The sequence below is a fragment of the Prenolepis imparis genome, unplaced genomic scaffold, assembly GCF_030444845.1.
Source record: "Prenolepis imparis isolate NDT839.2.m4 unplaced genomic scaffold, iyPreImpa1.0 SCAF_4, whole genome shotgun sequence".
Lineage (NCBI taxonomy): Eukaryota > Metazoa > Arthropoda > Insecta > Hymenoptera > Formicidae > Prenolepis > Prenolepis imparis.
This window is the reverse complement of record NW_028141162.1, coordinates 2976872-3003003: the sequence shown is the minus strand read 5'-3', so window position 1 is coordinate 3003003 and position 26132 is coordinate 2976872. Positions and strand designations below refer to the sequence as shown.

The following is a 26132-nucleotide window of genomic DNA, read 5'->3' as shown; positions in this document are numbered from 1 at the left end:
AAGCACAAAAAACTTCATACAAAAGAGAGACGAACCTTGGTGCACGGAAGTTCGCATGGATAGAACGACGCCCGGAAGTGCGGGTTCGCTCGGCGGTCCGCTGACCGGATAATAGGTGCCAGCCGCCCTCACCACTAGCAACAATCAACCAAACAACCAACACTTCAAATATTACCGCCCGCTATACAACCACCGTGTATGTACAGTATATATACATCGAGAGATGAAACGGTAAAACAAACAGTCTCGTGAGACAAAACAAACAACGGAGGAATAGCGAAGAGTGTTCTACTTCAAATGCAAGGTGTGACGACGTGTAAATTGTTGTGCGCGATTACGTGCAGAAGAGCATGCATACGTAGTCAAGTAGCAGAAAAGTCTCTGTCGTGTTCTTTCTCAAAAAAATAAAAAAAAATAAAAAAAATAAAAACTCACTACCAAACGAAATTTATTTATAAATTAACATCGAAATCGGTACCGTTTCATGGTCCTTTCTTTTCATACTTACCGGTAGTTTTGCCGCTATCCGGACTCGCAAGCTCGGATTCTTTATCTTCGATCATCGATCTGCTCTCTGAATCTCCCGTCATTAAGCTCTCATCGGGTTTTTCGATCAGCTCGGCAGGATTCTTCACCTGGATCCTAGGTTTCGTTTCTTGAATCAACGACTGAGATAGCGTTTGACATTCCTGATTATTCAATTCCTGGCTGCACTCGACGTGATTGGAGTGCTGCTTCTCGTGTAACGCCATCGTCGAGTACCTGACGAACGAGTATCCACAATTCGGTCTGGTACAATGAAAATGCCGATTAACGCGATTGCTGTGGCAGCCAGCCAATCGACAATCGACCATTTTATCGTAGAAAGCGAAACCGGGTGGTATGTCGACGTTGTCGTGAAAGTCCTTGCTGTGCATGAGCAATTGATCCGCCCGATCCGTAAAGAAGTAGCATCGCTGCTGCGAGCAATGATGATGCCTGATCGATCTAAGTATGCAAGATGTGTCCGGGCATCCTTCCGGATTGTAGGTAGCGAATCCTTCGGGTTCGCCCAAGCTGTTCGAAGGCGATACGCTACCCTCTCGATCCTCCAGCAACGGATTTGACGTTAAATTAGAGGTCTGCGGTTTAGGCAGCTTGAAACTCGTAAAGATCGCCTGCGGCGAATCGTGCGTGTGAGTCGCGGGATCGCCGCCCGACCAGATTTCGATCACCCGATTTTTCGGCGGTCTACCGCGCTTCCGCCTAAACATCGCGTCGATGTTCGTCAGATGGGTCAATGTGACGTCGGAGGAGAGGGCGTGCGAGGAACAGGAGAGGTTCAATTGTCGACTGTACTCGTGAATTTTATAATGTTGCAATCTGCGAAACGGTTTGTCGGTGGAAAGTATCACCTCTCGACAGTTTTCCCAATTGCAATGATAATGCTTCTCCTTGTCCGCGTATGCACAATTGTCGTCGCAGCCGCCTTCCTCGAAGAACGCGTCCGTTATACGTTCCTGCGTCTCGTGTTCCTTCAGATGCTCCCTGACCTCGCGGGGATCCTTCAAGTTCGCTCCGCAGCGGTCTAATCCGCAATGATGATGTTCTCTGCCGGCGTTACATGCGCATTCCGCAGTGGCTGGTATCAAATAAGCCAATTCGGTAGCGGTGAGTTGTTGAGGTTGTTGTTGTTGTTGCTGCTCGAGATTGACGGAACTTCCGCTGGCTGTAATGATAGTCGTAGGTGCGGTGAGATCCATAGCAAGGTCACTTCCGCTCTGAAAGGAATCGTCCAAGGAATAGTACGACGGAGAACCCCTGCCTTCGTTGGAGCTCTCGCCGTTGAGACTCAACGACAAGCTTTGACCGCTCAATTCGTCCGGTGCCCATGATCCCGGTGGACGAGCACCACCCACGGCGCCGACACTCTTGTACTTCCGATAAGCCAGTTCCGACTCGTGACGCTCGTGTTTCCGCTTGTGCGAGAAAAGCTGACCGGAGGAGTGCAGGACGTAGCTGCAGTGCGGCCGTATGCAATGAATGTGATTGCAAACCCGAGAGAATCGACACTGTTCGAAGGGACAGGCCTCCGATTTCATGAACTTCTTGAAACCGTCGCGCGACAATTGTTCATCTTTGATGTGGTAAGACTTGTGCTTATCTATAAAAAAAAAAATAATAAAAACTTGTCGGTCAACTCATGCAGACCCGAAACGAGGACAATATAACGAAATACGTTGAGTAAAAATTTATCGTAATGTAAATCATTTTTCGGAATAACATGTCGAAACGTTCGACATTTGCGTCGCGTGAAAGTTTTTGATTAACGATAGTTTCGACCTAGAACGCGAGAATCTGCATATTAATCATGCAAACGTCAGATGTCATTTCTTACCTATGTCGGCCTTATTTTTAAATGTATATCGGCAACCTAGTCGCCGACAGTGAAAGTGCGTGGTCCGTTGACCGGCGAATTGACAATACTCGGTCGCGCAATTCTCCGTAGCTCGAAATCGCTGGAAGCCCTCTTGTATGATGGCCGAATCTTTGCGATGATAATTCGCATGCATCTGTACGTCCGACGTCGATATGTACACCTTGTCGCAATTTTCATGGATGCAGTGATAGTGGGTTTGCTTTCTATTGTGCGGACAGACACGGCCGGGATGCTTCTCCGAGCAATCGTCTGTCGGTGAATATCTCATGAAGCCGTGCTGCAGAGATTCATCCCTCTTCTTGTGCCACTTGAAGTGCCTGATCATTTCCTCCTTCTTCACGAATACCCTGCCGCTGCAGTCCAGACAATGAAAGTGCTCCCTACAGCCCAGTTCCTTGCAGTACGTACTGCCGCATTCCTGACCGGATATGTATCTCTTCACGTATCGAGAGTAATCGATGATCGGCTGGGAGACCGACGTTTTGGAACCGCCCATCAGAGAATCCGCTACCGGAGACATACTCTGCCTGAGCAAAGCTGTAACAAAGCAAAAAGAAAATTTTATTCATCTAATTAAATCAACTTTTAAATCAATGTATGTATGTACGAGGCGATATGTATATTGTTATAGAATTGTTTCGTATTAAAAAGATAAAAATAATAGATAGCAAAATTTTCTATTACTTAATTTATAAAATATATACAGGGTGATTTAGAACAAGTGTAAAAAAAACTTTGACAGATTGTTTGAGAGATCATTCTGAGTGAAAAATGTCAATAAACAAAGATCCTATTTTTAAAACTTATTACGTAGATGCAGAAATTTAAAAATTTTATTGCTATCATATTAAAATCACATACATGGTAGGAATTGACCTTTAAGAAATCAAAATAAAACAGGATATGCAAACATTTTTTATTTACATTTCAATTTTATATGAAATGCTCAAAATGTGTTCTCTAAGCTTGAGTGCACAGATGAATCAGGGAATTTTGATTCCTCATTTGTAAATTTTAAGCATTTATTATAAAACTGAATTACAAATAAATAATATATTTGCATATATTATCCTGTCTTGTTTTGATTTCTCAAAGATCAGACTTCCTTAAGCATGTGATTTTATTACGATAGCAGAAAAAATTATGAAATTTCTGTAACTACGTATTGAAAATAAGGTATATTTATTTATATTTTTTATTCAGAATAATCTCCTAAACAACCTGTCAAAGTTTGTTACACTCATTCTAAATCATCTCGTGTGTATATTATAGAATAGTAGAATAACGTACCATCGATCAACCATCATTTCACGAATATGTTAATAGCTATGTGTCAAATAAAAATTATTTCATATATATATGTATGTGTTGACGTAATTTTAATTTGACACGTAAAATGTTAAGAAAGTCTAAATGTTGCGTCTCGCATTTCAAATTCAAAGATCGATAAATCTCGATGGATTACAGTAGGCGACTGCGGTAGGAGATGCAGCACGAATTGGACAGACGGTCGATCGCTGGTACGTTATTCCTCGCTGGTACACCGTTTCTTCTTCACAGGCAAACTATTTCACTTTACCGACGGCGTGTTCTCTCTTCATCGTTCCTCGTTCTGGACAATACTCTGGTTCGCGTTCAAGTCCACCAGAGGAGAGACACGCGTACCGGAATGACTTCTGATACACATACCGAGAGTTATAAACGCACCGTTCGTCGACCTACGGCACTCTCCCGCGCGACCGAAAACTGGTTGTCCGCAACTTGCCATGCCGCGAGATAAAAGAGAGGGCGAATAAAGAAAAAAAAAAAAAAAAAAAAGAAGTGGGAGGGTGCGGGAGAGAGGAAAGAATGGTCGGCGTAAAAAACTATCGGGCCGATCGCAATACGCGTATGCAAAAAAGCGCGGCGTGGCCGCGGGCGAGGCGAAAACGCGTAAGCATATATTCGTTCATAGCGCTCCTAAAAGGCTCTTGAAACGCAAGGCGGCACGCAAGAAAATATTGAACGCCAGACGCAATTCGGTTGACTAATCCTCGTCCGCGATAATTATCTCCCGAGGTGGTAATTCGCACACGAGAGAAAAAAAAGAGAAAGAGATGAAAATAAACTACACACACACACACACTTTCCCCTTTTTTTATGCCTAAACGATTGATTTTATAGTTAAGGCAGCTGTCTCTTAAGCCGATGCGCATTTGCATTTCTCTCTTTTGTCGAAATGAGTTTAAATTTTATTATTTAAACGCGCGTGTCTCGAGAATCCTGCATCGAATGCAATAAATTGCTCTTGCGAATGCAAATATATTTTTATATCGAAAACATTCGAGTTAAAGAAACGAAATATAATATAGGTAACATAGAAACAGATAATTAAATAGACATCAGCAAATGAAGAACGATAGAGTTGCGGAACCGAGTGCACCGATCGAATAGAATTAGTCTGACCAGTTTGTCTGTATCTCCTGCAGATTTCTGTGATCCATCGAGATCTATCTATCTTTGTATTTTTTTGAAATGCAAGACCCAAGTTTTATACATTTCGTTAATTTATCGGACATTGCGGAACCGATTACGGATAATAAATCACATTGACTTGGGGTCCCGAGTGTTCTAATCCCATAGCATTTATCACGCCGTCCAGCGGTTCGGTGCACTCTACCAGGACGAGGTCGATTCTCAGAAATGTCTACGTGCGCGCTCAAGAACGAGTTTAAAAATTGTCGAATATTTCTCGTGAAGCTCGCGGGGGGATTCCCTTCTCGCTCTTCGCGGTGGTATATGTGCCGTCAGGAGCGGAGGAAACGCGCCCGTATACATTGGCCGCCCGTGCGCGCGTTTCTGCGAGAGCGTATGCGCGTACAAAAAGAGAAAGGGTTTTGGTCCCGGAGAGAAAGAGGCAGACTCTCTGACAGAGGAGAAGGAAGACAGAGAAAGCAAAGAAAGAGGGAAAAAGTCGACGAGGGAAGAATTCGGCGAGCATTATTCTCCGAGCGTTAGAGATATATCTTGAGATAGATGGACCCGTTCGAGAGACGGTCGCAATAATTTTTATCGAAAGTTCTCCAATATATTCAGATCCGTTCCCCGGCGAAATCGAACGGTGAACTCTCCGCAAACTCCGGCGAATTTAATAATAATAAACGTCGGTGGTGTGTCACCGGATATGCTCCCAGTTACGCGCCGTTGCATAACAGAGTCGGCGATTAATTTATCCTTTGGCAGAGTGTAATTACGCAACGCAGCTGCGTGCCGCCGCCGCGTATCTCGCGCGGCCGTTCATTAGAGGCACCTTTGGCTTTCGCGCAGCGAGAAATTATTGTTTGCACAAATTCATAATCCGCAGACTGCGCCGTCGTGTTTGCCGGGTCGAAGCATCAAGTACGTAATCGAGGAGCGCTCCTCCTCGGGCCAAGGTCTACGAACGCGTCGTCGTATTAATCGGAGATAAATATTAAACAGCGAGAGACCGTCTCTCGCGGACGAATCCTTCTGCATATCCAACAATGTCAAATGGTACGACGCGAATTAATTATGCGCACGGGGAAGCGTGTCAAAATCGCGCGTGATTGCACGTAAATGAAACACATCGCGAGCTTGAGATGCCTTGGAAAATAAAAAAACCGATATGGATACGCAATCTCGATGCAAAGTATGATTAATGTTCAAATTAAAGCACTAGATCTTAGCGAGCATAATAGAGCAATTTTCATTAATTAATTTTAATGTAATAATTAAAAAATTACAGTGCTTCTTGAGTCTCACGGAGTCCAAGGTCCTGCGTGATTTTCACAGAGAAAATTAGATTTTATAAATTTTTTTTTTGTATACCGATTATTGTATTGCAAAAAATGCACGATAATCTAAAATTTCTTTGCGTAAAAAAAAAAAAAAAAAAAAAAAAAATACCACCCACGTGGGCGCGCAGTTACCAAATGGAGAATATAACGCGACGTGACAAGGCTTAAAGAGCAAATCTTAAAAAATATGTGAAACTCCAGGACGACACGTAGCCGGGAGATTCCCTCCCTCTTCCAGCGGCTTTGAACTCGAACCCTTTCATATGTATGTAGTTCTTAAAGCTGCTCGCGGAGAGAGATGGAAGCCGGGACGACGACAATCCGAAAGGGGTGCGCGGGAGGGGAGGGAATTTAAAATTTTCAAAAAGGCCCGAACCTGAAAAGACCCCGTATTTCAGGGTCGTCGGGGCTCTCTCTCTCCTTTTTTTATCATTTAATCCGTGGGCTGAGCGAATAACCCTTTATACGAGCCATCGAGGTATACTGTGCCGAAAACGGCTGCTGCCTCCATCGCTCACGTGTACCAGCAGTCTCTCCCTCTCGCTGTCTCTTTCTTCGTGTACTTACACGTGCGCTTACACGCACGTCTACGCGCACAGACGCATTAGGAGGGGTTAACGTAAGCTACGAAACTGCGTGTTTGGATAATGCGTGGAGTGCCCGCTGCGCTCGCTGATTCGTCGTCTTAGTCGCGGTGACCCCCATTGAACGCTTTTTCTTCTCGAGAGGTTCTAAATACCGACGAAAAAAAAAAAAAAGAAATACAGGCACCGAAGTACGGGCATGCCCCGTCTCCGTCGCGCCTTCCTCCTCTTTCCCTCCGAATCAGGCTCGCTCGCAACCCTTTCTCGATGGTCCTCGTAGCGACATTGTTTCCGGAAAAATGGCTTCGCGAATGGAACCGCCGACCAGATGTCATTTAATAAACTAGAATCAACGTTAGGGTACTCGATATCGATTCGGAGTATTTTGTGCCACATGGCGAACGGACCAAAAACTAAATTCCTTATTTTATTACGCGACAATTACTAAATCATCCCCTCTGAACAAAATATAATAAAATATATATTTAACATATATATTAATAATAATTCGAGATTTTTGTAATAAAATTTAAAAAAATATATCACATATTTAATAATCAAAATAAGTTTTGACATAGAGTTCAATAATAAGTAACTGTATGTAATCAATATCGATCATTTGTATTAATAAATGTCAACCGTCGTCGAATGATGGATTTCTAGCGTTCGTCCGAATGTGTGCTAGGAGTACTTCGGCGCCAGCATCAGCTCGTACAAAGGGAGAATACGGGGAACGAGTGAGAGATGAGGGGGAACGTGAGGGGTAGGACGAGGGCAAAGGGAAGAGAAACGGAGAAAGTGAATGGAAAGAGATGGGAAGAGAGCGGCCGACACTAAACTATTCTAAGATCCGCAAGAGTGTCGCGAACTTATTGTCTCTCAGCAAACGCGCGCACGACGGTGTTATTTCTGTCAAAATTACGTTATGGTCGCTATTCTCTTCGGCTTGTCCCGCTACCAGCACTTTTCATCTGTATGATCCCTTATCTCCCTTTGTATCGCTTCTCCTTTGTCCCCTCGATTATACGAAGTTTTTTTTCCTTCTTTTTACATTTCTCAGATTAATAATCTTCGGATATTGAAATAAAAGTTATTGCACATAATTTCGTCAAAGAAAGAAGACCTGTTTTTTTTTTCAACATTCTTTTTACCGAACGAATGGCTAAGAAATAGTCCATCTTGCGAGTCTTTTAGTGAGTAAGATTCAGCTTCTCGAAACCCAAAAATTTCCACCTTTCGTACGTTAGCAGTATTTTCGAGCAATAAGTCATCGCGACGGTTATAATCGGTCTATTACCCTCTGACAGAGTTTAATTCAAAATACATTTCTGGAATAATTGGCGCCGCAAAGAGATTGCCGTCACCCGTTTAGCACCTTCTTCGTTGGCGTGATGTCGTCGCGTTTCTTCTTCAAAGATCCATTCTCTTCTTATTGTCCGACGCGACCGCTCGTAGAATCATTCGGGACGAGAATAAACGTCGTTATGGCCGTTCTCCCATTCGTGGTGAACGGGTTCATTATAATTAGTGCGCCCTCTTTATACCGGGAGAGGTGAGGTATGGCAGAGGGGAAGAAAGGACTCGTCGCCGAGTCCCCGAATCGTTCTGGTTCTACCTCCGATGCACCCATATTTGCACAAAATAATTTTCGACAGCTGTTCATTAAGCGCGATTGATTCGTCCTATTTCTTCATCTTTCTCTCGCGAGAAATCATCTTCATCTCTTTGCACAGGATGTATACCTTTTGTGTGATTTAACTTTTATTTAAATTGTAGACATAAAAATGTTTAAAGTGGCATAATACAGCTATGCATAAACTCTTTGAAATATTTGATAATGTATTTCTAATAGATTCCTTCTTTCATGCAATCAACGCCGGCGCAGTTAGCTTACGCAACTCGACGATCTCAACGTATATAACGGCTTTAAGAAATGAGTACACGTGTCTTTCCTGTCGAAGAATCGAGCGTTAAACAGATGCTTGCAGATGCATGCATCGACGTGATGATACCATCTTGGGGGGATTTGCAGCATGCAAGCGACAATTTTACGATTGACACCAGCGACACGATTATTCCTCATGATGATAGCATTATATTTCGAAATCGGAAAGGAACATACGGACATAAGAACTTAGAGATTTCTCGATCCACAGGTTTTCGTGTCGCAAAACTCATGCCTAGCTCGTATTATAAAGCGATTGAGACCGCATCGCCTTGCTTTTCTTCTTGCTGTTTTTGCTTCACGAGGGCACGTTTGTTAATATCGCGGCACTGGTATCGCTTTACCCATAGTAAATGAATGAAGGGAGGCGGAAGGGGGGAGGGAAGTGGGTTCACCAGTCTTTCTTTAATCCGGCTCGCCCTCGTCCCGCCGGACGCCGTCACGTATAGATTTTTTCGGGACAGTATTACACGCGTACTACTTAATACACCCTCTTACTCCCTTCCCCCTTTTCCCCCTTGGCAACCCCTTCCTTTTTAGAAAACGCCGCGAACCCTCTGCGCCCTTACTTATGACGGGCGTGTTAAATTTAACGAGGGGACGTAGCCGTGCAAAATATTTCGGGCACAAATTTTGAACGCGAGGGTTTAAATAAAATCCTCGCTCTATCCACGTAAAATATAACGGAGCGAGATGTTATCAAAATTATTTTAAAATGAATTTGACGCGAGATGTGCTATCCGAAATTATTCTCTCCGTGTAGTATTTAATTCTAACGTGCAACAGATCACTGTAGTAAAAAAATATATCTTCTAGCAGAATTTTTCATTCGTACGTCGCCACAAAATCCTGCAACTTTTAATCGTAATTTTCTTCGTGCGTGTATACGTGACGGAATGTTCTGATGCAATCGCATGTGCAAAGTTATGTAGACACCTACACGCACAACGTGCGATGATAACGCAGATGGGAATTTTGCAATTATAACGCTTCGTCTCTCGTTATTAGGAATAAAGAAATGCGATCCGAATTACGTTGTATTCTGACACTTAATTCCCCTTCTCTCTTTCTCTTCACATGCAGTTCTCCTACCCTTTCGAAACCCTCGGTTTTACACTAAACGCACTCCCTCGTACACTTACTTACTTATGTAGGACGCGCAAAGTTTTTACGAGGGGAAACACCGTGTGTAACATTAGGCCCGATATATATAAGCGCGCGCAATATCTACCCCCCTCGCACGCACGCACGCACGTATATATACATGCGCATGCACACAATTTCTCCCTCCGTGACCCCCAGAAAATAAACAGAATCGAACCCTTTCTACAAATTCAAATAGCTGGAAGGGGAGGGAGGGGGAGAGAGAAACAAGGACCGCACCTTCCTCGCGATATCCTCTTTCTCGCTCTTCTTTGTTCGACTTTCGAAAATTTTTCGAACGAGCCCTACAAAATACAGCTCGCCACGGATCGGCGATCCGCTGTCAAAACAAGAAATTCGATTCCCGAGAGAAATAAAGAGTCTCCCTCACTCGCGCGATAGATCTTCATTCAGCAATTTTTCCGGAGCAACGGCGGGGAACGGGGTGAAAAATAAAAGGGGCTCTTCATCGGGGAAATCTATCGATAGTAGCGGTTGTGATGAAATATCGGGAAGCGATTACCCCGTTATTGGTGGTTAAATAAGATCAAAAGGACGCGATTTGTCGCAGCTATCGACGATCAAAATAAAAATGTCAACGTTGCGAAAACTAAATTATGACATATAATCGATAGAAGTGCTTTATGTTGAAAATTGCCAGAAATATTAATATTAGAGAAATTAAGCTGGCGTTATCGCGACAATTATCGGACAGTTGCAAACACCGCCTTTTATGCTAATAATATATACTTCTCTACACCCTGGACATTTTATTTATATGATTGTCAGATTAATAAAGTTCACGTCGGCTTGTTAATAATCGATGTAATATTGTGCCTTATATTTGTCTCGCCTGTTGATCGTATAATCTTTTAGTACCGCGCTGCGTAAGACCAGATTAGCGTTAATCGTTTCGCATGTTAGCTTTCTAGGAGGATTAAGTCCTCCTTTCACTCGCGTTCGGCTTCATCGTTGGTCCAAACGGCGCAAAACGAGTAGTACCCCGTTCATCCGTCTTCATCTGTTTCGAATTTGAAGTAGCGACGTTGAACGAGAGGAACTGCTATTAACGATGCGACGTCAACGACGACGTCGATCACCGGTGGCAACCGGTGGTCGGTTATCTGTCCGCGTTAATAATGGTCCCAATAAACAATTCCATTTCCGCGCGAGGGAAATTACGGTATGTATATATACGCGAGAGCACATAAACGGGTTCTCTCAGTTTCATATTTCTCTCGCGGGGTGGTTTTTTACCTCTCCCCGCTTTGCGCCATGAGAAAAGCGCGCGTGCATAAGGCTCGTTGCGCGGGCAGCTCGTTAACGGAAATTTACGACAAACTGCTCGACAACGAGCTCGCACTGTGTGTTCATCATATACTCCGTACACCGCGAATAAGGCATCCTCTCGATGCCTCCGAGTCTCCGCGCGACGATTTTTCTCTTATCCGCGAGGGTATTCTTATACCGAGGGCATTCCGAAGTTTTACAAAGTACACCGTGATTTACGAGATCGCGTATATCAATAACTTTGATATTCTCGGCGGCGCGGTTATATGACTGTTAAGCTTAACAAGGCGGTTAGACGAGTGCGTAACGAGCATGGACCACTATTAAAGCGCGCCGCTGCTTTGCGTTAACGCCTGAGATCCGCTCGCGAACAATTGCGAGATTCTCCTCTCGTTTTTCTCGTATTTGATTTTCTCGCGAAAATTGCATTCGATGAATGCAATTTTACTTTGTAAGCGGCTTTTATCATTAAGCTCCATTTTAAAAATTATACCAATTAACACAAGTATGAGATTCAAGCATGAAAGGGGTTGTAAGAGCTAGGCACAGATATTAGGTAGTTAGTGCAACAAAATTATTTTTAATTTTGCTATACCTACTTATTTTAAAGGTTTTGGTTCTTCCTCTATCCTCAGCATATCAATTAGTTAAAAAAACTACGTGTATAAATTGCCTGGTTCTTACTAGCCCTTTTCATACCTGAATTATATAATATTTTTATTATATATCAGAGCCTTTACGATTTATTATTTCGAAATGTATGAGAATTGGAAAATATTTTGTAAAATTTGCAAAAGAAAAGCATCGGATTTGATTACCAATGTCTTAGAAATTTCATCATTTTATTCATTTATAATTATCTTCTTTATTCTTTCTAATAACTCGTGTGAGTTAAAAATGTTTCAAAAGCATTGGTCTTCGATTCACGCTTCGGTTCTTCGATTGGCTATTTTTCAACACAAGCATTGGCAGGCTGCACGATTTCGAAAGACCGAGGGTCGTCGACGGCAGGGTAATTAAATTTAGAATATTTTTTAAATTTCTCCGATTCCGCTCGCATGATTTGGCACGCTTCGCCTATCGTCTCCGCCTCGTCGCGCGAATAGGCAAAGAAAGAGATGCAAAAAGATGCGAAAGAGAAAGAAAAAAACAAGCAGGAACGTTTTCCTACGATCTTCTTGCATTAGAAAATTCGTAAACAGGGCCGTATCGATAAATACTGTCGATATATGCAATCAAAACAATATATGACATGCAAAGCAGAATACACATATTCTTGAAATATCTATCTTTATAACAAATGATGAAAGAGTAATAGATATGTAATTAATTTTTGATGTAAAATTATGTCCATAAAAATCACAAAAAGCACATTAAATATAAATTTACTATCCATATAATCGTAGTAATAAACTTTGTTAATATTGGTGGGATATATCGTGAGAGATTTATTGGTCTGTGTGATCGATCGCAATGGCAAATGTGTGCAACCGGCAATCTGTGTGAAAAACTCATTTCCGTGCCCAACTCCTTTCGCACACGGCCCTGACCCTCTGGGCCTCCCTGGCAGTTTTAGTGTGGCCTAACGCTAAAACAATCGGCGACTTCGTGGTCTTGGTCTCGACCCTCTTCGACCCTCTTCGACCCTCCCTCTTCGTCTTTCTTTTCTTTCTCTCTTTCTATTCGCCTCGGCTCTTTCTCTTTCTCCCGGTCGTTTCCACCGTTGGTCCACGCACACATGGACGCTGTCGATTCTCCTTTTTCTTGCTTTTCGCATCAAGCGCGAAATAACAGACGGACGAAGTCGGCGGAGTCGGCGGGACGCCGTAGGGGGGCGTCGGAGAAGGAAGAGAGTCGAAGAGCTAACTCGAATTACTAAAACGCCGAAGAGGCAACGAGCTACGGACTGCGGGTTACGGCGAAGAGCGACCGGGACAAGAGACGAGGGGGAGGAGAAAAGGTCTATTTATTAACGACGCGTCGCGACCGGGGGAGAGTCTGCGGTTTTCTTCGTTCTCGGGGAAAAGCGGGCTACGCTTCGCGGATCTGCGAGGATTCGCAGAAGAACGAAATCGCAAAACAAGCGTCGAAAGAATATGGCTTTGGCCTTAATTTTTTCGCGAAACATATATACATATATATATATATCGTCTTGAGACAATCGTTTCTGGTGGAATTATCCCTCCCCTCCCTTCTCCCCTCGTTATAGCTTTTAATGTTCCAATAAACGCGCTAAATGTATTTTTATAAAAAAAATATCGACGAAGGAACGCGGAAATGAGAGCTTTTATCGACATGTACCGCGGCTCGTAAATCCTTCACCGTACCGGTTATTTTGCGATCGCATGTTGGAAACCTGGAAGGAATTAATCGCGAACACAAGTTGACTAGGATATTCTACGTATATAATGAACTGGATACGGCCCATTACGAGCTAAGACTTCGACGACCAATGAAACACGCGGCGGCGACGAGACACGCAGAAACGCGACAGAATGCAGAATGGTGGAAACGCGAAATGTTCTTGCGAAGAGAAGAACATTTCGCCTCTCACTCTCCTACCCCGCTGGACCGAGGCGCGCGTTCCTTTCAATCCCTTTTTCATCTCCTCTCTCTTCTTTCGCGTTCCCCGCGATGCTCCCCGCGATCCCCTTTCGCCCATAGCGGCGAGGCGCTTCGTTTCGTGATTATATTCTCGAAATAGTCAACCGGATGCCGGCCGACGATGCGCCCGCGGATATTCCGTATATTTCGGGAGACCCTTTTTTCGAGCGCATTAGTAAGACGCGAGAGGAATGGAAGACGCGGAGATGATCCGAAAACCCTGCAAAGAGCGATCTCGAAAGATTCAATCGGATACGAGCCAGTTTGTTCGAGAAAAAAATATATCACACATAGAAAGATTTGCATTAACAAATAGATATTTTTAGTTTGAATTTAAATATATAGAGAAGGTAGGAGAAAAGCTTGGCTTAAGATATACTGCGTCTATTAGTTGAAATACTTGATTCACGTAGTTGGAAAGCGGCAGTCGAGGAGAGAGAGAGCAGCAGAAAAAGACCGCTCGGTCTGTCTCGCCGCGAGTGTGCACGAGGGTGCTGACGAGCCGCCGTCGTCTCGCTCGCGGACGAGTGATTGATCAACGATCGGACCCGAGGGACACACCGTGTAATTTTCTCGGCGCGAGTCCACTTTCGAACTCGTCGGCGATGATTAAGAGTCGTCCGCGTCGGCGATGTCTTCATTTCGCGGCAAGCGCGATGAAGGGCTTCGCAGGTCGTCACCGATGACGTTTAACTGGAGTAGCATTAAATTTAAGAATAGAGTTCTGTAAACGTCCGGCATTATTTATGGATGCAAACCGCTAGAGCACGAATTGTCATGGATTCTTATTATCTCTTTATATTAATTTACTACACAATTTTCCTAAATAAGGATTATATATATTTTTTCGCGATGCAAGAAAGAAGTTGCACATCGTGCCGCGTAATTGGATATTCAATTGTTGCGTTCGATTCTAATTTTATGCGGATAATTCGATATAGCCGATATGAGAGAATATAGACGCGTTCTTGGCGACCGAAAAATCGCGAAACGACGGCCAAGAAAAAACGAGGACGTGAAGCGACGACAGCAGGATGGAGGAGACCGGGGAGACTATCGTCCGATCAAGCAACGATGGATTCCTGAGTTTCGAGGACGGCATGCGATTGCCAATAGTTGTTTCCCGATACAAATCGATCGGGGCCAATCGCGCGGCCAACATCGCGCGGCACATTCGTTTCGTCCGTTTCGCAATTCCCTTTTTGAACCAGCCATTTTTATCGCCGATCGATACTCTAGCTCCTTTTACTCCCGCGGAATATTGCGTATGCAATAAAGTACACGCAGATAGAAATAATTATACGATAGAAATTAAAAAGCAATACCGAGACTACAGTTAATATATTATTTAGTCTGAGAATTCTCTGATACTTAAATAAGAAGAATATAAAAGAAATAAATGCGTCAAGAAAACAAGCAAAAAGAAAAATATAATATAATTATAAGGCGCACGAGAAAAAAAGGAAGCAAATTGCATTAATTAAGCGACCCGTTATAATTAACGATGCCAAGTTAAACCGCAGCGAGTGGGGGAATGACAGGATTGAAAATTTGCATAAAAAGCTTTCGGCGTATTTTCTATAATGAGGTAAATGACACGTTGCGCAACGTGATGAGCGGGATCTTTACCGCGGACTTTATCCTACGTGTAAAAAACGAGCGCAAACGAGCGAAGATTTGAGAATCCACCCGGGGGCCTATACCACCACTCTGCCTCGGATCCTCGCTCTATTAATTAAGCCCGCGGCGCAGCCTCTGCCCCTTTCCCTCCCTCGCTCTACGTTAATTTACTCCGCGGTGTATTTTATTTTTCGCAAGGGTCCTAAGCGCGCTCCCTCTTCCCCGTCCCCTCGGGGTCCGGATCCCGCTCTATTAATTAGTCGAGGCCCTTTTTTCCCGCGCGCTAAGTTCGCAAGATCCGTCGAATCTCGAACGGGGAAGAAGAGAGGGAGAAGACTGGAATTCCACGATCGGCAAAAAGGAGATGGCAGATATTAATACTTGTCTTGGTCGAGTGGATTGGCTGAATATTTCGCGTGATCTTGGCGTAAACCTCGTTAGCGAAGGGTAAGGATTCGGAATGTGTCACATTAACGCGTGTTCATAGTTTCATTTAGTTTCATCGATTTTATTTCAGGAAATTACTTGTTTCTCCGAAAAAGAACATTTTGATAAATATTTAGCGCACATTTTTATTGTAATAATTAATAATTAAATTAGTTGTACAAAAGAGATAATCGATTGCTTTAATTACGTTTTTGTAACTCTCGATTATCTCACTGATGTTGATTTGATATTCCACGACACCGCATTCCTTTTTACGTAAGCGAAGGATACGCACGACGGTTTGCGGAAAAATGTCTTTCTTCTACGACCCGATAGCATCGAGGTAGCGTAAACGGGAAGATAGACGAAGAAAGGCGGAATCGCCGGACCCGATCGTAAGCTCACTCCGGATCGAAGGGACGAGGGACGAAATTGTTCGGACGACGCGCAGTGGTAGAGCGAAAAATGAGGGACGACATTCCGTCTGTGCATCGATGCGGATTTCGGTGACCGCCGCCGGTGACGATCCCTTTAATGCGATGACGATCGCGATTCCGCGGGAGGGTAAGAAATTAATAAAAAGTTGAGGAACGATATAAATTAGGCCGACGACGTGAGAGAGGACGTGGTCGACGAAGGGATCCCCTAGGGGAGGGAGAGGAAGGACGAAGGGCTCTCGTCGCCGCGCTGGGCCCCCGTCGTCGGGGCCCCCGGGTCCCTCCGGCGCACGCGCGATAATAAATTTCAAATATAAATAATAAAATTTCGTATCCACCGCGTCTTTAAGGCGCTGCGGGTTTTTACGAGGTAAGAGATGACGACGGAGACCGGCGATGACGGGCCGTTTCGCGAGAACCCCTGAGAACGCGAGTGGACCACGAATTATGGCGAGCATTGTTCGCGTCCCCGGTCGACGAAATTGGCCATTGTCTGCACAGGTCTAGGTGAACCGCTCGATCGTTATACTGCGACGGCTGGAATTGTCGTCGCGCACTTTTATCGTCGTCACGTATCGAAAAATCTCGTCGCGAGCGAGAGCGAGATATAAACATCGTCTATCATTATATAGACGAAGAAAACGGCGCGATATAAAAATGTCTACGTTCGCCGATAATTCGATCGAGATTTTGATGACGAAAAAAAAAAAAAAAAAAAAGAAACAGAACGATAAACGCGGCAGTAATTTATATATACATATATAAAAGCTGTCAAATATTTACTTAGCGGTTAATTTAATAAAGTTTCAACCCCCTTCGTAGAGCGTGGCGGACGGCGCGTGTAAATTCGTTTAAAAAGTTTCGAATGAACCGTGAAATTCGCTTTCCTCTCTCCGTCTCCCTCGCTTTCTTTCACCGCGCGTATCGCCTTTTAATGGTATTTCTTCAAGGCTAACAGTTGCTCGCCCGAGAAACGAACGTGGCAACGAAACGCCGATCCGTCCGTCCGTCATCGCAATCGCGTCGTTCAATTTCGGATAATGAAATCCAATTCCCGAGTTTAAACGCAAGCGAGAATCAGTTCGTAAGAATTGGCTGAATTATACATATGCACAAGCAAATTATTCTTCTTCTTTTCATAGAAGCGATTTCATAGGAATGATTTCATAGAAATGATTTAAACAAAATTCTACATAAAATGCTAATTGATATCTTATTTTAAGTTTATTTTCAAGAGCATATATATTGAATGGATATTTAATTATTTTGTCCTTGAGTTTTATTCTTTAGAGACATATAAAAGGATAATCTAATAATATATGAGAATATCATTTTAATATCTATTAATATAATTTCAACGAAGCTATTCTTTTCAGTGAAGATAATTTTGCAAGAAATTTACATCGCTCCTTAATTTAATGATTCTTAATACATGGCCACATATGGCTATACTAGGAATGATTCAGCAATCTTGTGAATATTGATGCGCTACCATAATAGTCCCCCGATACGTCTCTCGCAATCAGATTGCTTTCCAAAAAGCACGTACGAAGGCAGCCAAAAGATTCTTTAATTTCCTGCGGTCGCGGCGGCGTCCAGGCATTATGAACGGAAACTAAAGGTCGCCGAGGTCTGAACTCCTCGGTGCTTGAATGGTTGCACGTACGTATGTGGATCCTGTGCTCAGGTAATATAGTGAGGGCGGGTGCAGAAAGAGAGAGAGAAAAAGAGAGGTACGAAGAGTCAGGGAGGAGCGGGACCCTGGAGGGCCCGTAGCCGGGGTCTGCACTATATGCAGCGAACGATGCACCAGTTATTTATCGTAGCTCCCGTTCGTACTTTATTTGTTATTTGCTTGCCTGGTCGATTGCTTGCCCGGACTGGCAGCCTGCGTAGACGAGCACATCTACGTTCGAGCATCTACATTATCCGCATGACAGATTCGCGACTTCACGCGTTAATGAGTCTGTTTCGTGTAATTAGGGAGACATGTTGAAACAATCGTTTAAATCACAACTCCCTCGCTCGATTCTGTAATATTAAGGGAAAAGTGTGCTGTTAACAATTAATTTCACATCTTATTGCGAGTTAATTATTCGATACGCGATTGTTCATTAAATACTGTGTATTGAGAAAAAAAAAACACCTGATAATTGAAATTTATAGTAAGTAGCAATTTTTTTGTTATTATTTATAATACTGTAATTTTTCAAAAATGATGCTCGTCGGCTAATTAAGCATTTTCCTTTACGAATTGACAGATGCGGTAATTAGGAAACTGACGATGTCGATATTACTCGTAATCGTAGCGCGATAGCGAGGCTTAATTAAATTGTACTCGCACAAAATTGATGGGTATAGATATCAACGAGGCCATTAAGCTACTTCGTAAATGTATGTCGAACAGGTGCAGACTGATGGCGCATGTACGATGGTGATAATTATTAAAGTCGTAAATTGTTATAATTAGTAAAGTAGAATTCGGAGTCCAAGACGGAAAGAGAGAGAATTGCCGCACATTTCATCGAGATAGATCGAGATGGCCGAGCACGAACCACTCTCGATTCTTTTTTTCTCTGACAACGTACCTCGCTTATCATCGAATTTACGTTCAGCGATAAAACAGTAGCGCAATCCAGGTCTTAGGTTTATTTCCGAGTTTAATGAGTCTGCGAAAATGCATACAGCATAGTCTATGTTTCAGAATATTAATGTCAAAATAACGAAGTAGCACCGTCTCCGGAAAATTTATCCGCCAACTTGCAAGGAAGTTTTATTAAAGATGAATAAGCGCGATAAAGTTTACAGCTCCGGCAAATTTATGCCCGTAACTGAGACTGTGAATACGTAGTAGTCTAATGTGTATTCGAGGTATCGATTTCAAAGTGAAAATGAAAGCAGGAATATTTTATCCACGCGGACAAGAGAGTCGTAGGAGGTTTCGAGAAATACCTCGATCTCGGAATAGCGACAATAAGAGATTCCGAAAAGTTCACGCCTGCAATCGGGTTTGTCAAAGCATAACGACCTAATCGTCAATTTCGCGCAAATCACGTCATACGTTTACGCTGTAGATACTGATGGTCATCTTCTTCACGATATAATGAAGGCACCTCGGCGAAGACAAGGTGGCCGCGGCGACGTCGATGTCAAACGCGCGAGAATTAAAAGAACGACGGCGGCATTATCGGGAGGGCACCGAGGGGGAAAATAGAAGCGCATCTTCGGCGAGACGAGAAGCAAAGGGGGAACGGGGGGAGGAGGAAAGGGGATGAAGGGAGGGGAAGGGGAGACAGGAGAGGAGAGTCGAAGACACTGCGAGAAAGAGAGAATAATGCGTTAAAGCAGCAACCAGCAACTACTCTAATTGGCCACTTTGTCCATTTATTCGATTTATTTAAATTATGGGACAATTGACAGTAGGCATTCTATTTTTTAAATCTCCCCGGCCAACCGGCTGATTGGGCGAGATTGGCGTGAGACACTGGCCCCACAGATTCCCCAGTTGTGGGCTTAATCAGCTTTGATTGCTAGCATCTCTCTCTCTCTTTATCGCTCCCTCTCACCGTCCTCTTTCGTTTGCGTCTCTTTCTCTCGGCGTTTCTTTCTCTCTTTCTCTTTCCATGTACACACACACACACACATCTACGTCTCCATCTTCTTTTCTCGCAGACTCGCGTTTCCTTTTCAGCCTCCTTCACCTCGCGTTTCCTCTCTCTTTCTTTCGATACCCCCTCGCGTTATAGTCGCGAACGTACAACGTATACATTTTATTTTATTCCATTTCGTTGCGGATCCCACCACGCGTTTAATATCCTTCGGCCAACGTTGATTGGCCGATACGAAATTACGAGAATATGTCACTGGACCAGAAAATCCAACGGAGGCCGCCCACTCTCTCTTTCTCTACTCGATGTTCCTCTCCTTCACTTCCCTCGCGCGCTCTTCTCATCATCATCGCCGTGATTTCCGTCGCGGAATCTTTTCACGGTTTCGATGCACGGGAATTGCGCGACAAACTGTCGATTGACGGCGAGTTGTCGCTAGTGTTTTCGACGAAAATGATGGTTCGCGTGCCAATAGTGAAATGACAGCGGGGAGAAACGATTGATCTTAATGATGCCTATTTACGGAGAAACAGCGGCATGTTTATGTAATACAGAGCTATGACCGCATGCGGCGAGCAATATTTCTACGTAGTCATGTTGAACATTTCAAATGCAAACGATTAAAAAAATAATTTTTTTAAATAGTTTGGTTTATATATAAGAATAAAATATTATTTGGAAACACCGTGGTATTATACATATAGAATTAACATGCAAATGAATTATTTCACTTCATTACTTGTAAATTCGTAATCCAATAGGTGAGAGAATGTACGTGTATATGTGTGTGTAAATATTTTTATTTTGTATTTGTAACATAATATTGCTGCTGCACAGCAATCCGTGGATTCTCAATTTTATTACAGTCAAGATTAATTCAGGAGCACTTTGTATCACAACGTTCTTACGGTAATTAATAAAATCAAAGCTTACAACAATGCTCCATTTTATCTTTTTAATCGAGTCAATATTTACGTTGCCCATATATGTGGATATAAAATTGTATAATAATATATAATCTTCAAACGATATGGGAAGGAAGCAGAGGATTGATAAATCCCGGGTTTCTTTTATCAATGCGACCAAAGCAACAACCCCCCCGTCCTCCCTCGAGCCCCTCGTGGGAGCCGTTGGCACTCATCCCATTTCCTTGATAATTCCCATAATGCTGTGGGCGGATATTCCAATAAAGGGGGAACAGCCCTCGGGCACAAAACACTGAAAGCGGCGAACGGCCGCGATTCGTCAGGTTGCTCCACGATTCACGAGTTCGCGAGGATCGAGACAAATAAAGGCTGTAGGGAGAGAGCCGACGCGACGGCGCGGCGGCGCTCAGCTGGCTTACGTACATATAGCTTCAGATTTGTCACGTGGCATGCAGGAATGTGCGATAATTACTCAAAGATGCGGGTCCACTGTGCGTGCCGGGTTTGTGCTGGATGCGATTTCTCTCCAGCATATTCCACGGCGTGGCGGCCGATTTCATTAAATCTCGTTTCGAAAATTCGCCGATTTAAAGAAGAAACGGAAATAAATTCGCGAAAGAAAACATTTCGTAGTAAAAAAAAATAAATAAATAAATGTAATAGAATCTTGGAGCTTGACTGAAAACTTTCTATATAACGTTGTCATATTCACACAATATAATGAATGACGATTTTTAATTTTATAAACGATTTGTCTGTTAAATATATCAGAATACGCGCGATCAGACTTTTGGCGAACACGAACGCGCATACCGATTATATTTCTAGCCCAATGCCGTTAAAGGTCAGACGTCGCCGTCTGTATTCGATCGACAACATTGTCTCCATGTTCTAATCATAGATTCGCTCGACGATTACAAGAGCGTCAATTACAAATCATCACCTGGTCAAACCAGATTAGCGGCGACGAGGCGTCGATCGACGATTTCGCCAGCCGGTCGGTCGGTCTTTTTCCACTTGGTTCTTTTTTTTTTTTTTTTTTCTTTTCACCTTCCTTTTGTTCGCGCGCGAGCAGGGTCATCGAACGCGGCAGTCTCGATTCGAATCTAATTACGATCCCGATAATTCCGTCGGCAGGAGGAAATAGTAACTCACCGGAAACCTTCGGGTCAGCTGCCTCCACCTTCATCGCCGTCAGGCTCGCTATTGTCGGCGGTACCTAAAAGAAATACATTACGATGTACAATGCACCGGCGTGCTCAGGGCTGTACGCGAGCAAAGGGGGCGCGAAGCGATAAAGCGGAAAGGGGGGACTCCGTCGCCCACGCGACAGACAGACGCGAGATGTTTCCGTAAAACCTATCGTGCAAAAGACCAGCCATTCCGCGAACTAATCGCGTTATGGCCTTAGGCCCGCTCGTAACATGGCCGCTTAATACCCTTCGTTAACCCTACTGCTACCGAGTAATGAAATTATCCCCGGGGCACATCTTCCGCAGCATTTCAATTTCGCGCAACTGACTTTTATCGATGCGTTCGCGTATTTTTGTCCCTTGTATTTACGAGACGAGTTTTTTTTTCAATTTATCGAACTGTGCGCGCAAACGCCAAAATTAAAAGCGGAAGACCTAAGAAACAGAAGCTGCCTCCTGGAGAGACACATCACTTGTCAGAAGCCCCATCGAAGTTCAAATTATTCCAATACTGTACGATTTCCGAAGCCTTATCTGAGTTTCGATCCACAACGTTAAATTTATGAACCGGTTACTACTTTGCATCCCATTTCTTTTCTCCTTCTCCTTCTTTCTCCTTCTCTCTCTTTCCTCGAACATCCAATTTTTTATTCTTCTTGGAAAATTAATCCCGACTCCCGAATAAATTCTCCGAATTAAACGGAACGAACGAATCGACTTATTATTGAAATTTGAAGAAAGTTTATCTCGGGGCGCGTAAATTTATCGAGGAAAAGTTTCGAATTACTTTACTCGCATATAAATATCGTATACATATTCTAATATTACGGCGTGACGCACCATTGCATTATCGTTCGACGAGGTTCTTTGTCCCGATCTATGAACTTCACTCCTAACTAGTAGTAACCTCGCGCGATCGAGCGCGCGCCGGGACAATCGATTAATTCTGTCGAATTTAATAGAACTCGCCTCACGTACGTGACCATCGCGTTCCATCAATTCTGCAATCTCTAATCGAACATTTATATTCCTCGTTCATAATTATCCGCGACCTTCCGTGCCTAATATTGCGAATTGCAGCGTATCGCGCATAATAATATCGGGGCGGTCAACGCGGAGAGGATTGTTGAAAAAAAAATTCTCTTCGCATGCCTCGTGATTCCGCGGGAAGAGAAGATCATCGCAATGAAGGACAAGCGCGCACGTTTATGGTTGCGATACGCTTCTTAAATTAATGCATTTATCGCTCGCGAAAAAATTCGCAGGTAGAAAACGCGAACGCGAGGAAAGAAATGGAAAATAATGTACATCACGATGTATATAATGCGAACGTATGCATCGGAGCACGGGGCGAGAAGCGTAAGGGGGGTGGGAAGGGGGCGAAGAAAGAGAAAAGGATCGGAATGAAACAAGAGTGGGGTTCGAGAGAAGAGCGACGACGAGAAGGAAGAAGAGAATCAAAGAGAGAGAGAGAGAGAGAGAGAGAAAAAACAGAGAGACGAGGAGGAAGGTAACGATAAGAGAAAGAAAGACGACGATAAAAGAGGGGAGGGAAAGAGGGAAGGTTCGCCGATGAAGGAGAAGGTGGAGAAAAAGGGGGAGGGGGAGAGAAGAGAGGGGCAAAGAAGGTACGCGAGAGAGGTATATGAGAAAACAATAGAGCTGATTTGCAAACAATAGAATAACGTTAAGACTCGAGTATTATACGCCGTTGTTACTTCTTGTGCCATAACGCTGGAGAGCATATGCCCATTAATATTCAAAGGCGAAAATAATGTAAACGACACGACAAAAATCCGAGGAATAATTTCAATTCTCCGTGTATGGGATTCCGCAGCAGCGATCCTATAGCCGGATCGTCTGCGCGGTTTCGTGTCTCCTCTTTGGTGACCTGGCGTATATGTATATGCATCTCTACGCGTCATTGATAATGGCATAATGATAACGCGCATTCTATTCTATTTTCTATATCATTAAAATCTTTTCGTCTCGCAATCTCGATAATAAATATAATTATTAACAATTACATTTCATAAACAATTGGTCGAAACGAATATTTAATATTGAAAAATAATAACAAATAAAAATAAAATAAAATAAAATAAAATAAATAAAAATAATGTATGTCAAAAAATTTTGTTGGAAAATATTTCACCTATTTTTTTATCTATCAAGAATTTTTAGAAATAGATAACGAGGAGTTTTCGGAAATAAAATAAATAAATCGCGATTAATAACAGGAAAAAGCTTGAAGGTTGCGAGAACGAATAATCTTCAAATTGGCGATGTCTCTATCGACTTTTATTACGACGTATCATAAGCGATTGTTCGTCGCTTACGATTCTAGGAAGCGCTGAATTATTCTAGTACAGTTAAGCTCACACAGCTCCCGTTGGTAACTTTACGATCTTGACGGTGACTTGAGTCGGGTGAGTCATCGCTTATTGTTTTTGGACAGCTTCGCGCGATTGTCTCGCTTTTGACGCAATAGCAAACAATAATTCAATGCTACTTAAATTTTTAATAATCGCTGACATTCGAGTCTCGGCCATATGAATTATAACACTGAAATACCATAGCTCTAATATGATTACGGTATAATATGATCTTTAGAATTTAAGATTGTAAGGTTGCGTAAAGATTGCTGTCTCAGACATTCATACCTCAGTTTATAACCTCGACCGAGAGTGTAACGAACTTTGTCCGGTTTTTAGGGTAAAATAATAATTATTAGACTCTCCTACTTACCCTAGATTCCTCGGACTCATCCCGTCTCATGTTCTGAAAGAGCACGCTGCCCATCTGAACTTGCAGATTCTGCTGCAGCAGCTGCGCCAATTGTGGATTCTGCGACAGAATGGCTGGATTTTGTTGCAACAGTTGCGCCAGCGCCGGATTTTGAACCAATATCTGACTTAGGGGTGAATTAGTCATGGTGTGCAAGGGATGCTGCTGCTGCTCCTGCGATTGATGCTGTTGCGGTTGTTGCTGCTGCTGCTGCAAGTTCGGCGAATTTGCATTCGACGTTTGGCAGGATTGCGAAAGATTGCCGAGAGACGGAATCGCGCGTTGTGGACTTTGCGGGGTATGCGGAGGCGTGGGTGGACTTCCGGGTGCCATCGACGAGGCATCCTTCTCCTCCTTCACCTTCACCTTCCCTGCAAGAGAAAGGAAAAGATCATAATACTATTTATATCGAGTCGTAAGTATTTTTTTATTGTAAATTTACGATTAAAGATTTTTAAACTTGAAGGTGTAAATAATAAATTTAAAATAATTTTTTTTCGAACGCGCATAATACTCATGTATCTATTACACACACTAGTTTCGTAATCAATGACAAGGCAAATTCGCTATCGACGATATACGATTTCTCGAGAAATCCAAAGTGCGTAATGTATTATTGGAATCAATGCTGAGAGAAGTAGAAAAAAAGAACAACCTATTGTTGAGCGTTGACGTATTGCGACGTTATTGACGTCTTCACGAACCTCGGTGAGGTTTACGATAGTTGCGGAATACCGTGAGAGTCATAAAATAAATTAATTTCCATTTCTTATCGAGACCAATTTTTTGATGGACGCGTTTTCGACCAAGCTGATTGATTCAAAACGAATTGGACAAGAGCGAAGGCTCGTATAAATCTCTCGAATTAAACAAACGCGAAAATTTCGCGCTCTACAAATTTTCAAGTCTTGAGAAGAAGCGTTATAAAATTACAAGCTATCGGCCGGAAGCGATTAATTCGGAGATCAATACATAATTACAAATTTGAATTATTCTTTTCAATTATTTATTATTACCAGCAACCAGAGATCGCTATTCCATCATTTTAATTAATAATAAGAGAATTGTTAAAAGAATATTACACTGTTGTTTGTCATCATTCAATATATTCAAATTATTCGGAGGAAGGGAGAGTCATTATCTATCTGCCTACTTATTTGCAGATTTTTAAAGATTTTGAAGATCAGATCTTTGTCAAAATTGTGGCAAGACTGACTCCTCGCAATTAGTTGGTTTCGTTCTATCTTGATTTCGGAAAAATCTTACGGAGGGGTGATAGGCTTCCGGATTGGTCCGAGGATACAGCAAGCTGGGAATAAGGGCGAGGTTCTACGGGGAATGTGCGGTTGCTCC

The 26132-nt window shown here is 43.1% G+C and overlaps 1 protein-coding gene across 3 annotated transcripts in view; it reads right to left on the bottom strand.

The window, feature by feature from the left end:
- LOC145935510 (zinc finger protein castor homolog 1) overlaps window positions 1-26132 on the bottom strand; it is a 136082-nt gene that overhangs the window by 3770 nt on the left and 106180 nt on the right. For 2 of the 3 annotated variants that reach the window (XM_083036938.1, XM_083036937.1), the window contains 5 exons: window positions 24741-25150; window positions 21955-22018; window positions 2378-2956; window positions 509-2143; window positions 36-134 (listed from right to left, as the gene is read on the bottom strand). In XM_083036938.1, coding sequence (XP_082893064.1) covers window positions 36-134; window positions 509-2143; window positions 2378-2956; window positions 21955-22018; window positions 24741-25150 — 2787 coding nt within the window. The remainder of the gene's footprint in view (window positions 1-35; window positions 135-508; window positions 2144-2377; window positions 2957-21954; window positions 22019-24740; window positions 25151-26132) is intronic. The other variant, XM_083036939.1, reaches the window with a different exon arrangement.